Source organism: Lagenorhynchus albirostris, chromosome 6, assembly GCF_949774975.1.
Source record: "Lagenorhynchus albirostris chromosome 6, mLagAlb1.1, whole genome shotgun sequence".
In the NCBI taxonomy this organism is placed as follows: domain Eukaryota; kingdom Metazoa; phylum Chordata; class Mammalia; order Artiodactyla; family Delphinidae; genus Lagenorhynchus; species Lagenorhynchus albirostris.
In genome coordinates this window covers 27084202-27098332 of record NC_083100.1, presented here as the reverse complement: position 1 = coordinate 27098332, position 14131 = coordinate 27084202, and the positions used below count along the sequence as shown (strand labels likewise).

Genomic DNA, 14131 nt, shown 5'->3' with positions numbered 1-14131 from the left:
CCGAGCGCCTCCGTCCTCGCTCCTCGGTTCCTCCAGCCCTCCCCTCCTCCCGCAGCCATGTTCCACGCGCGGGGAGGGGCTGGGGAAGGGGAGAGGGACGGGGGATCAGGGCGGAGAGCGTCTGCTCTGCCTCAGGGAAGGAGGGGATGAGAGTTGGGGAGAGCAGCGGGAGGAAGCGGCGGCGGCGGCTAGCGAGGAGCCAGCGCTGGGTCCTGCAGTGGAACTCCCAGGAGCCACCATCATGGTGAAGAGGAAGAGCTCCGAGGGCCAAGAGCAAGACAGCGGCCGCGGCATCCCCTTGCCCATCCAGACCTTCCTGTGGCGGCAAACCAGGTGAGGGGCGCAGAGGGCGCACCGTGGGCCGCCCTGGGCTGGGAGCGCTCCTGGGGCCGCCTGGGTCGTCGTCGTCGCCGCTGCCGCTGCTGCCGAGGCCGCGCCACAGCCTGCAGCTCCCTCTCTGGGGCTGGAAATCGAGCCTTCTGCACCCGCGTAAAAACACGCATTTAAAAAATATTTCAGTGAAGTTTGACGGCAAGCAGGTTGGCAGCTGTAGAATAAATATATACATTATTTAGGGGATGAGAGGGCAGAGAGCCTAGGGAGAGGGGGCGGGGAATTAGGGAAGATAATTATGACTGGTTGTGCTCCTGTGTCCAATTCCCCCTCCATCTCCTGCTGTAATTCCAGCCCGGTGACCTGTTGTTTTTCCAGCTCCTGTTTGTTGAATGTCTGCTATGCCCACTTGTTAACCATTTTTGCTCGGATTCAGCTAGTGTAATCTTCCTGGTTAAAGCCTCTGAGAAGAATCATTTTTAATAAATTTTTTTTCTTGGAAAAACCTGAAACCTATTTCCATAAACAGGAAACAAGGTTTCCATTATTATTATTAATTATTATTATTTTAGAGATTTATCAGATAAGAAATTAGATTCTGAAAATCATATGCCACAAACTGTTCAGTTTTCAGTTTTTGAAATGACGGTACACATGAGTAATGCAACGCTTCTGACCATTGGTGATTTAGAATCCGATTAGGTAAGAAGTCTTCAGAATAAGACTGGATACAGAAAACGTAGAAATCCACAGCTTTTTCATGTATGTAATCACACACATAAAAGCAAATGTCGTCAGCTGTTTAATACCCGCCCTTTAGCAAGCCATAGGGAGGCGTGAAATTTGTTTCATAGCACTATGTCTTATTCGTTGAAAATATGTCATAAGGATGCTCTAATAATAATTTTACTTGCGTTTAAAACGATTATTTCTATTAATTTTTCAGTGCATTTTTGAGGCCTAAACTGGGGAAGCAATATGAAGCCTCTTGTGTGGTATGTGATATTCACCATTTAATGACTATTTGCATATACTGTGTGGTAATTTGAAAGAAAGAATTTAAATTGTACTGTGTATATTAATTCACTCAGCAAATATTATTGAGCACCTACTATGTGCCAGGCACAGTTCTAGATGATGAGGTAGAGCAATAATCAAAACAAATATAGAGTTTGCATTCTACTGGGAGGGGGATAGGCCACTCATAAATGAGTAAAATACATAGCCAGCCAGGTGGTGATATGCGCTATGGAGAAAAATTAAGCAAGAAAGGTCATTAAGGAGCCCTAGGGTGGAGGTTTCATGTTAGAAGTAGAGGATAGATAAGGTTTGCCTGCTAACGTGACCCTTGGACAAAGATTTGAAGGAAGGGAGGGAGAAATAGCTGAGGGCAGAGCAGAGGGAAAACAAGTCTAAAGGCCCTAAGTGGGGAGGGGTAGAGCAGTAGAAGAGAGTGTGGAAAGATAACAGAATGAGGACAAGTATAATAAGTCAAATCCTTAATCAACAAAATCAAAACTGTTATATAGTGGAAGCTCATAAAATGAGAGCCTATGACCTACTCAAAGTAATATGCAATTCTGAACTTTTATTTCTTCCATTTTTTGTGCAAGCCTGAAATGGATGATATGAAATAATTATGAAAATAATGCTATTAATATTTATGCAAAATACAGTGCACTTGTCCTGAGATTCTGAGGGAATCCCATGACTTACAGATTGTCTTTTTACAAATTGAGAAGACACAAAAACGTGAAGCAAAATTAAAATGGACTTTTCAAAGACTTCATTAAAACTTGGAGCTCACATAAAGGTCTTTACATTGCATATATTATAACCTAAAAGTGGAAACCTACCCATTTGGATATTGCCATGATATTTGCAAATGACTTGATAGATGATAAATGACCTTCTAGTAAGGAGCTCTGAAATGTGTTAGGGCCACACACTATTATGGAAGCCAACTGGAAAGTCAAACACCTCTCCCCATACACACACATACGTGCACAGCACACGCTCAAATAAGAATTTTTTTTGTTGCATTTCATGCCCTTCAAAATTGTCACAGATATTTTTTTAACTCTAACCAACTTTTTAATAAGGACCTTTTAATGGGATTTGTTGTACTTAGCTCAAGTTAAAGTAATTTGGCACCTGAAATCTCTGCGCCTTCCTCAAATCATGCTTGCAGTTATACTAGCTTAAAATAACCCTGACTTTTCTGTTCTTGGCAAAGATACGTCTGACATTTTAATGTTGTCACACAATATCAAGTAAGTCCCATTCATAGATACAGATAGATAGAGAGTGATGTAAGTATAGAAAACAATTGCCAAGGTTTAAAATTACAAAAAGTTATATTAGTAACATTTAAGAAGAAAATGGCATTAAGTATCTAAAGCTTCCTGAGATTATAAAATGTATAACTCATCCTCTGAAAGTATATTCATCAAGACTATATAAATTCTTTATAATCTTTTAATGTCTAACATACTCACCCTTTACTTAATGAATACTTAGATCCCTGAGGGCTGAGGAATTTTAAAGTATTTGGACCTGCCTTTATCTGGTTTCTTTAAGAAAACCCCAAAGACTACATCTCTGATTGAACTCCTTGCCAAACCTCAGCATGCCTTTCATTATGAAGGTGAATGTATTTTCTTTTCTTGAATCAAAGGTAAATAGCTTTCTTTGGAGAATCTCTGTATTAGGCCATATCCTTTTTCAGATATCCTAATAATTCCAATAACACAGCTTGAGCACTTGGGACTGGTATTATGACCACTTGGGGAGAACACAGCTCTCTAGATCATTTGGGACATCAAGTAGCAAGCAGGTTCTGTTCATACAAGTCAAATGTTTATTAACTTTATTCTGATATTTGGTAGCTGCACTTTCCCCAACACCTTATAGGGATATCCTCCTCCACCTTCAAAGAGAAAAAACAACTCAGTAGGTCAACTTGTTCTGGGGCTTGGGGGTGGGGTGCTTCACTTGCTGAAAGTATCCCTGGCCAGGATAGAAGATTTAATAAACCACCAAAGCAAAAATGGCTTATTCCCTCCTCCCTCCCTCCTTTCTTCTTCCCCTCCTTTTCTCTCTTTATTCGACAGTTAGATGAACAATCTTTATGGTTTTAGGCATTCTGTAAGGAGTGTCCTGTGCCACATCATTGCTAGGGACATGGAATAACTCAGAGACCCCAAAATCAGATCTCTTGAAACAGTTGGATCTTATTTAACACTTGTTGCCCATTCACATAAATTCTGTACCTCAAGACACTTTCACAAAAGACATTTCACCTTGGTCTGCAGTTGTGATAGCTCCTTTCAATGACCCAGGATCATTTTATAAAATATTACGTCCAAAACCTTCACACAGCTAAATGTGTTGTTGTACTCTTTTTGACAGGAGCTTATTTTGGTGGAGATAAAAATCATGTAATAACTCAAGCCATATACTTTGGATCAAAAAACGTGAAAATGGGTAGACAATAGGAAATTATCACTGGCTCATTTCATGTCAACATATACAATGAAATGCAATGTGCGGGCACTCTAAGAATTTGGTCTAGTGATACGTATCTTTTTGGGTATGCAGTACCATGTTGTCTATTTTTTCACCCATCAGAATCTCTAATTTCTTATTTTACTTTTTTTTTTTTTTTTTGGTATCTACAGTCCTTTGAACGAGTGTTGGTAGAAAACAAGCTGCATGGCCTCTCTCCAGCCCTCTCTGAAGCCATCCAGAGCATTTCCAGATGGGAACTGGTACAAGCTGCTTTGCCTCATGTCCTGCACTGCACTGCAACCCTGCTGTCAAACAGAAACAAGCTAGGTTGGTGCTGCTACATTCCTTCTTCATGACATACCATTGTCCTCACTCATGGTGACTCATAATAACACTCACAATAACAACCTGTATAACTGACTATTTTTCCAGGCACTGGGCACACATTCTCATTTAATTCTGACAAAATCTCCCTCACGTTGGTGTCATTGTTATCTCCATTTTACCAATGAGGGAACTAGCTCTCTTTGTTTTAACTTTTTAACTTTACAAGAATATGTGAATGTATTCTCCTTTTAAACATTAGAATGTTATAGAGAAGCTAAAGACTCTCTCTCACCTGTTCAAGATGAGTTCTAATCAGAGTTGACCCTTTGTCCTCCCAACGCCTAAAGCAACCACCTTCATGAGATTGTCATATTCCGCTCCAGATCTTTTCCCAACTTCGTGGTATTATGTGTATATGCATGCACATACATATTATTTTTCTTGTTTAGATTATTTTGCAGATTGCTTTTCCCACATGGCATTATGTCCTAGCCATCTGCCCCAAGATCTTCTCCATCTAGTTCCTTCCCCTCATTTGGGTCTCTGCTCAAATGTTACCTTTATAGAGGGGCGTTTCCTAATCACACTGTCTAAAATGGAGTAGCTGTTATCCTCAAAGCCCATACTCTTAACTACTCTGCTGCTTATTTGGAAATATATGTGGGTATCTGACTGAAGAAATGTGACGCATGCAGTTTCTTTCCCTGTGTCAGCATATCATTCTGCAGGGATTGCAGCCAGTTAGAAAGTCCCAAAGCAAGAGGGAACCCTTTCAGCAGTGGCTGTAAGGGGTGTAGAGAAATGCTAGTTTCTCCCAGGAAATCAAGCCACAGAACAAAGCAAGGATGTTCTTCCCACACCCAAGGTTGACATCCGTTGTTCCGGTCACAGAGTTTGCCTTAACCTAGCTGTGTTGTTGTCCCATGCAGGCCACCAGGATAAACTGGGTGTCGCTGAGACAAAGCTCCTTCATACCCTGCACTGGATGCTCCTGGAGGCCCCCCAGGACTGCAACAGCGAGCGTTTTGGGGGCACAGACCGAGGCTCCAGCTGGGGTGGCAGCAGCAGTGCTTTCATCCACCAGGTTGAAAACCAGGGCTCTCCAGGGCAGCCTTGCCAAAACAACTCCAATGATGAAGAAGAAAACAACCGATGGAAGATCTTCCAGAACTCCATGGCTACTGTGGAGCTCTTTGTGTTTCTGTTTGCTCCTCTGGTACACAGAATCAAGGTAAGCGGAAAGCTGGTGAGGGCTAAGGGGAACTAGAAGTCAGATGAGGGTTTGCTTCAAATGATATTTCTGTATTTGGCATCCATGTCTTTGTATGATCTTATAGCAAGCCAAGACATGGAGAGCTTTGTTTTTATACTAAACTATTGAACGTTATTTCAAAACCACAATTGTCCTACTCAAAAGTCTTTAGTGGTTCTCCATCTGCCCCAAGATAATACCCAATATATTAAACATGGCATATAGAGTCAACTGTGATCTGGGGCTTAAATCCTATCTTAACTGATGAACTGCCGATCCCTGCTGGCCACCTCGTGATCCAGTTCTGGGAGCCCTGTGAACCATTCCCTGAATATGCCCTTGCTGTTTGCTCCGCCCTCCTTTCCTTCCTCTGTTCCTTTCATGGTTCTTCAAACTTCAACTTTAGTGTCATCATTTCCATGAAGCTTTTCCTTTGACCTTCCCCATGTAGGTTTAGTCACCATCTCCTTTGTATTTCTACAGCATGTTGTAGCTACTTCTATTATAATGCAAGATCTGGAACAGAAGTTTTTACTGTGGACTTTTTGATATTTTGGTATACAATCTAAGAATTGCTTTTCAAAATACTTTTAAATGCATAAAGTACAAAACATAGTATTACATGGAAACAAATTGTATTAAAATACAATTATATACATGTACCCCTTGGATCTGAGAGAGACAATATTATTTTAAATCATAGTGCTACCACTTTCTAGCTGTGTCATCTTGTTGATATTACTTAACCTCTTGGATCCTCCATTGCATAAAATCGTGGATATTCAAACACAGGGTGAATATATATGAAGACATAATGCATGGAAAGTATGTAGAAAAGAATCAAGTACATGGAAAGAAATCAAGAACTATTTGTTACTTCTGTGAATGAATAAATTACAATATTCCATCTAAGTGCTCTGATAAGAGATAAGAAGGAATTAATATGCTCAACTGTTCTTTAATAGAATATTAGGATCTTAATCTGATTGACTCTGTTCCATGGCTGGTAGGACTAGGATTGAAACTACCTGTAAATTCCCAAAATGCTTCACATGCACTGGCCACATTGTCTATCAGAATTATCAAAAGATATTAAATGTTGTTAAATTAAATTGATGCTTTAAAAACATTACACTTTCTATTTTTAAAAGTCTTTGATAAAGGTTACACTTAATGGAAAGCATTACTTTAACTGAGACGGTCCCCCTGACCTGTGGGATCTACAGGATCTGCCTTGTGCCCCGCTACCTGGCCTCATCTCCCTCCATCTCACTGGCCTCTCTCTTGTTCACGAAGGTGCAGGCTCCCCAGAGACTTATCCTCAAACTCAACACATTTGTTTTTGCTTTCAGGACTTTGCACTGGTTTTTCCTTCTAAAACATTTACTGCCACCTTCCACCCTAGATTTTCACATGGCCATGTTCTTTCCATCAATTTACTCACAACTCAAATGTTAACCAACTCAAAGTATTTCCCTGGTTACTTTAGTGCCACTAGGACATGACTCTACATTTTTTGATGTTTCCTTCTTAGCACCTATCAGTACCTGAAATTATTTTATGTGTTTGTTTACATGTTTGTTGCCCATCAACCCCACCAGAACAGAGGTTCTCCAGCAAAGGGACACTGCCGTCCAGGTCACAACTCTATCTGATAGTGTCTAGAATAGTGTCTGGCATATATGAGGCAATCAATAAATATGTAATGACTGTCACTAAATAAACCCAAGTTATTATCAGAAGCTGATCCAGATGCTAAAAGTAGCAATTATACATATGTACATAGTCCCCAAAACAGAAAGGGCAAGAAAGAAAGCTCCTTTAAAAAAAAAAAAAAAAAAGATAGCCTACAACATGTCTATTTGTAGAGAGAGATCCTCTGGATTGAAAAATATGGAAGGGGCTTCCCTGGTGGCGCAGTGGTTGGGAGTCCGCCTGCCGATGCAGGGGACACGGGTTTGTGCCCCGGTCCGGGAAGATCCCACATGCCGCAGAGCGGCTGGGCCCGTGAGACATGGCCACTGAGCCTGTGCGTCCGGAGCCTGTGCTCCGCAACGGGAGAGGCCACAACAGTGAGAGGCCCGTGTACTGCAAAAAAAAAAAAAAATGTGGAAGTATAGGAGTGGCTGGAATGGCTATAATTTTATTTGAAAACATGTTGAGAGTCCAAGATTTGGAAAGAGATAGACCTGTGTTAGAATCCAGTGCTTGCTGCTTCCTATTCTATGTAGGAAAGACATCGAGCAATTAACTTCTCTAAGCCTCAGTTTTCTCAAGTATAAATTGAACATAAGAATAATTTTATGGAGCATTGTGAGGATTAAACAAATTAAAGTGCTCAACCTGACACACAAAAAGGCATTAACAAATGGTAGTTTTTAGTGTTGGCATTTTATTGCTGTTGACATGAATTATTAGTAGAAGGGGAGCCAGATCTTCCTTCAGGGGAGACCACACAGACAGTGAGGAAAGCTGGCTCAACGTCCCCAAGTTTTACCTATGGCCTGGGATTGGAGTATTTATAAGGAAGTAAAACAATGCCTATGAAACACTGCACGGCGATTAATACATGGTATTGTAACAATTACTGTTGGCTATTATAACTAGCATTATTGTTTTATCATTTTATTATTGCTGTGAGAGAAATATTGTTCTAGATGCCATAGGGAACAAAAAATATTAATGAGTCAATACATTTCACCACAACGCTTTTTTCCTCTGAGCAAGGGCTTTGCTTCTATCAGTGTAGTGAGGAACGAACAATCCCTTGATCAGGGTTTCTCAATCTTGGCATCATTGGCATTTGGGGCCAGATAATTCTTTGTCCTGTGCTTTGTAGGATATTTACTGACGTCTCTGGCTTCTACCCACTAGATGCCAGTAGTACCTCCTTCCTCCGAATTGTTACAACCACAAATGATTCTAGACATTGCCAGATGTCCTTAAGGGGTGGGGAGGGGTGAGAATTGCCCCCTGATTGAGATCCACTGACCTAGATCTTTTATTTGCCTGCAGGTATCAGGCCCTACCTTCCTTCTCCGTACTGTACCCATGTCAACTCCTCACCAGCACTTTTAATAGCCTTTTCTCCCTATTCTTCCTTTGCATTTGTCCTTCAGAACTCCAGCCCCAGATCAAGACTGAAAGCCACCTTTTCTATCCCAGCCCCAGAGATCTGCATGCTCCTGGGGTAAAACTAGACAACAATCCAGCCTGTTGTTTCTACAAATTGTGGTCTCAAGCTCCGTGTGCTGCCCCACTTGTCATGATTCCCTCGAGTCCCCACTCTGTGCTCACATAGACAATGTTTTATGTTGAGGCTCTTATAGGACATAGTGCTGCAGGAGGCATGAAGGGCTGAAATCCAGTCTAGGCATGAGCCTGTGCCTCCACTTCACACCTCCTCAATCCCTTCCACTTGCTTTCCTCTATTAGGTAACAGAAGTGTTCACATGTCATTTCTCATTTTTACAAACACCCACAGGAAGGTGGATATCTTTGTCTTCATTTTACCAAAGAGGAAACTGAGGTCCAGAGAGGTAATAATCAAGCTCATTTAAGTAACCGAGGTGGGATTCAAACCCAATTCCATCTGACTTTCTACAAAACTATACTGTTTCTTTTGTTTCTGTGCCGGAACTCTTCTCATCAAGGTCATGAACAACCTTGAGCTATTGAACCTAATATTTATTTTGCTGTCTTCATTTCACTAAAATTTAGCTGCATTTGAACTTACAATCCTTTCTTCTTGAAGTTTTTTATTCCTTTGGTAGCACCACACTCTGCTAGTTCACCTTGCATCCCTGGCTATCTGCTCTATCTCCTTTGAGAGCGTATCTTCTTTGCCTGCCCCTCTAACATTGTGGTTCTCCAGAGATGCAACCTAGACCCTTTGCACTTCTCACTTTGTCTTCTCTTTGCAGACCTCCCCTCCTGCTTCATTTACCATTTGTGTCCTAATAGGCTGAGGTCATCTAATTTTATATGTCTAAAGTAGTCTCCTTTCCTAACCTCTAGACCAACTTGTCAACTAGCTTCTCCAGATAGATAATCTAAGGGCATTTCAGATTTCCCCTGGAGTGAGCCATTGTCCTGATGTTCTATATTTCAGGTGATGGACCCATTCATATAAACTCAAAACCTAGGGGCTTCCTTTGATTACTCCTTCATCCTTACCTACACATTCCACTAATCACAGAGTTCTACTCATTTTGTCTCTTAAATATTTCTCAAATTTACCTAATTTTCTTCATCCCTATTATCCTCCTTAACCCAAGATTTCATCATCCATTGCTTGGGCCTCTTACTTGGGCCACTTTCTAACTGGATTTACAGTCTCCTGGCTTGTCTCATAAAATCCAACCTCAACACCAAAGTGATCTCTCTAAAATGCATATCTGAACATATCACTAACATACTTAAAGTAATTTGTTGATTTCTCATTATACAGAGGATGAAACTCTAGCTCTCCAGTGTGGTAACTGGGACCTCCATGACCTGCGTGGTTACCTCTCCTGACTATGAGCTCCGAATGCTTGGAGTCTCCCTAAGAACATAACATGCTTTGTTCCAGGCCTATTTTATGCTGGTCATGTCACCTGGAATACCCTCCTACCCTACCCTTCTGCCTAGAAAATTCTTACTCATCATTTATGACTTCATTCAAGATCTATCCTCCCTCCTTCTCTATCTCTATAATATATTAGACATATTTTTAAAAATTATTTTTAGCTTCTTATTATCATTATCTCTTTATCTGTCCATCTCTTCTACTAGATTCCAGATGGTTTGAGAATAGGAATTATCATTGTATCATGGGTAGCTAATGTAGTGTCTGTGTTTTGTAGGCATTTAATTGATATTTATTGAATGAATTAGTTTACTAATTAGCAAATAATCTAAGTGACTCATCCTTTTGTAAGACAGTGTATAATTCAATGCATTTTTATGCTTTTACTTTATAACTAGCTCAAATATTTTATATGAAATCAGTAATCTGAAAATTCTGTCAAATATATTATTAAATGATGAACATTTGTTACAACTAAGGAATCTACTTTAACTGTGCTGCCAACATTTTCTTGATTTGATCCTAATCACTTATTCCTTCCATAAATATTTATTGAGTGCCTACTACATGCTAGGCACTGTTCAGAGTGCTGGAGAAATGGCAGGGGATAAAACAAAATCCAAGCCCTCAAGGAGATTTTTATAAAATTCGTATGTCTGAAGTAAACAACTTTAAAACAGAATTTAAAATAATAGTTGTTTAAGTAGATGTCTCTAAGCTACTAGTAAACACATTTAGAATTGCTTCATGTCAGCAATTCTAAAAACAGGCTTTCATTGCAAGCAACATTGTGGAAATGTTGATTCTTTGAATTTTTACACCTTCTGGTTTTTCTCAACCTTTCTAGACCACCCACCCCACAGCTGTTTGAATGATAGAGTACCTTCTCCAACTACAGAGTTTCTGTTCATGTGTGCATATGTGTATATATCACACTGGGTGACCCATGAAAGGGAATTCTATAAGAGGAATTAGTGACCCAGAGTTTATACATTCAGCCAACTTAAGAGGACTTACAAAGGAGCATATCAACATAAGAACTGGCCATCCATTCTGCAGGTGTTCAGGTCTAAAGAATGATCAGATTTATTTGGTGTTATTTGGAGACTGTAACATGCTCAATTAATAAACAATTATGTATTGATGTTCAATCAACAATTATGTATTGATGTTCAAGGAAAAATGCCCAGAAGGAGATCTCAACTTGTCTTCAAGAAATATACAGTCTAGTTGGGGGTATATCAAACAAAACAAAATGATGACAGTAACTGTCACTGAGTGGATAGAGCAGAGGTTAAAGGCCAGGATGTCAGTTTAAGAGAGCCCACTTCCTGCTGCAACGTCCATTGGAGTTTTATTTGTGCCAAGATTACTTAGAAGAAATGTGGAAAAGGACCAATCTCTGAAACTAAGAAATTGTCAAAACCAGATCAATTGTGATTTAGCATTCTGCATTTCTGGAGACAAATCTGATATACTTTGCACATGGTGAACTCCCTGATTGCTGGATCACACATGATACCATGCAGACTTCCCCATGTCCATTTCAAGGGAAAGGGGTTGCTTTCCCCTTAACTTCGGATCTATCTAGTTGTTTACTCAGTATATCTAGTTGAATGTCTAACAGGCCTCTCAAACTTAACATGTCTAAAACTAGGCTCCTGATATCCCCAAACCTGTTCCTCCTTTATCTTGCCCATCTTTATCAGTGGCAAAGCCAAAAAATCTTTGACATCTCATTTTCCTACACTCTACCTCTAGTCAATTAACAAATTCTATAAACTGTATCTTCAAAATGTATCCAGAATCTACAGCTTCTCATTTTTCCCTCTACTAATACCCTGGTCTAACGATCTTTCACCTAGTTGGTAATGATAGCTCCCTAGTCTCTTTCCTCCCTTGCCCTTTCTCAAACTATTCTCAATAGCCTGAGTGATCCTCAAAACATACGTCGAGTCATGTCATTCCACTATTCAAAACCCTCCAGTGACTTCTCATGTTACTCAGTAATTGAAGCCCTTACTATGACGTATCAGGTCCTATATTATTTGGCATTCAAAAACGTCTCCAATCTTATTTTTTTCTACTCTTCTGTCATTCGCTTGACTCCAGGCCCGCAGTCTCTTGGCTGTTTCTTGACACACAAGATATACTTAGGACCTTTGCACTTGCTGATCCCTTTTCACAGAATGCTTTTTCTGGAAATATCTACTTGGCAGCTCCTTCATTTCATTCAGATCCTTATTCAAAAGTCACCTGCACAAGAAGGGCTTCCCTGGCCTTCCTGTCTAAAACACCAGCACCTTGTCTGGTACTTCCCTTTCCCTCCTTTACTTCTCCTTTGCACTGAAGAGCAGGGATTTTTGTATGCTTTGTTCACTGTTGTATCCCAGAACCTAGAATAGGACCAGGTACACAGTAGGTGGTCTATAAATATTTGTAGAATGAAAGTGGCATGAATTTGAACAAATGCTTTTCCAATACTGACACTAGATGCTTTTCCATCATGGGTACTGCTGTGGTGCCAGGACCTTGGCCTATAGCTTACGGAAGAGTCCCCTCTTTACCAACGTGGAGATTTATTCAGGGGTTTCATCTAGCCTTTCCAGTTGAAGCTTCCTTTGAGCTACATTGATTCACCATTTGCAGAATAAATTTGTTTTCCTTTTTTTCAATTCCTTTCCAGCTCTCCTCCTACTAGATCAGTGATTTTCAACCATAGCTACACATGAGAGTCACCAGGGGCAACTCAAGAAAACCTCACAGCAATTCTAATTTAATTGGTCTGGTTAGGGGAGGAAGTGGGGCCTGGGCCTCCTAGGTTTTAAAAGCTCCCCAGGTGATTATAATATACAAGCCAGGTTGCAAATCACCACCCTGTGAATTCCTGGTTTCAGTTATGTTCATTAATCTGCAATCACTTTCTCTGCTTCCATCTCTACATTGTTTTGAGAGGCCGAGTTGTTGAAAATGTAACCTCAGAATGTCATACATTTGTACTTATACAATTGCATTTTAAACATCTCAGCCACTCAAAATGATGTAATGATGAAGCAGAGAATGTACTCCCTGGAAGAGACCTTCAGTTGTAGATAACCGAATGAGTATGGGTTGTAACCTAAGTACAGTTCAGCAAGTACTTATCATGCACCCAATTCCTAATGCTGTATTTAGCATTGTGATGATGACAGGGGCTGTGGCTACATCGCTGCCCTCAGGGAATTAAAGATTGTTAAGAAGGCAACAGTATAAAATAACATGCTAAGAAGGGTCTAACTATATGTTCCTGATTCCATGAAATGCAAGAACAAGAGATAGACTGGAGAATAGAAAGTCAAAATAGCATCTGAGGATATTGCCTTATGAGGGAGAAAGAAGGACCATTAAATCATTAAGAGGAATAATAACAATAACCACAAGTAAAGAGATCTGCCAAGACCCTTGAAATAAAAAGGCCTCAATCATTGCTAACAGAAAACAATAATTGTGTGTTTCACGCTCTACCCAAAGCTGCATCTTTATTAATTATTCATTTTGCCTAAAGCAGACCACCGTGATTTCTGTCGTAGTTATGATGATAATTTAAGTCTATTGGTTTACCCTAGAAACACTCATCAGAGTGAAGAAGAAAGGTCTTGAAGATCAGCCTGCTTTGAAAATAATCGTGTGAATGATGTTCTTCTTTTATACAATTTTAGAAGGTTACTTTCCATTTATAGTTATTACAAAATATTGGCTATATTCCCCATGTTGTACAATGCATCCTTGAGCCTATCTCACACCCAGTAGTTTGTGCCACAAACTATTGGGTGAATGATGTTAACCGTTGCATTGACTGGTCCCTTCAGCCAGTTCTTGGATATAGATCTTCTCTTCTCCCAGGAATCTGACCTCACGTTCCGACTGGCGAGTGGGCTTGTTATATGGCAGCCCATGTGGGAGCACAGACAGCCCGAAGTCTCTGGCTTCACAGCACTGGTGAAGCCCATCAGGAACATCATTACAGGTTTGTGACTCAGACGCCCAGTGGGACAGTGTCAGCATACACAGGAGTGAGGGCGATGGGATGATTTGCTCTTAAGAAACCAAGAGGAAGACAACTTCAGGGTGTTGTCTAGGTGCCCCAGGTACAGGGCTCA

General features: G+C 40.5%; 1 protein-coding gene across 3 annotated transcripts in view; it reads left to right on the top strand.

The window, feature by feature from the left end:
• Window positions 1-241: 241 nt before the first annotated feature.
• Window positions 242-14131, top strand: part of UNC80 (unc-80 homolog, NALCN channel complex subunit) — a 238509-nt gene continuing 224619 nt past the window's right edge. For all 3 annotated transcript variants that reach the window (XM_060151311.1, XM_060151309.1, XM_060151310.1), the window contains exons 1-5: window positions 242-333; window positions 1280-1328; window positions 4014-4170; window positions 5100-5401; window positions 13875-13998. In XM_060151311.1, coding sequence (XP_060007294.1) covers window positions 242-333; window positions 1280-1328; window positions 4014-4170; window positions 5100-5401; window positions 13875-13998 — 724 coding nt within the window. The remainder of the gene's footprint in view (window positions 334-1279; window positions 1329-4013; window positions 4171-5099; window positions 5402-13874; window positions 13999-14131) is intronic.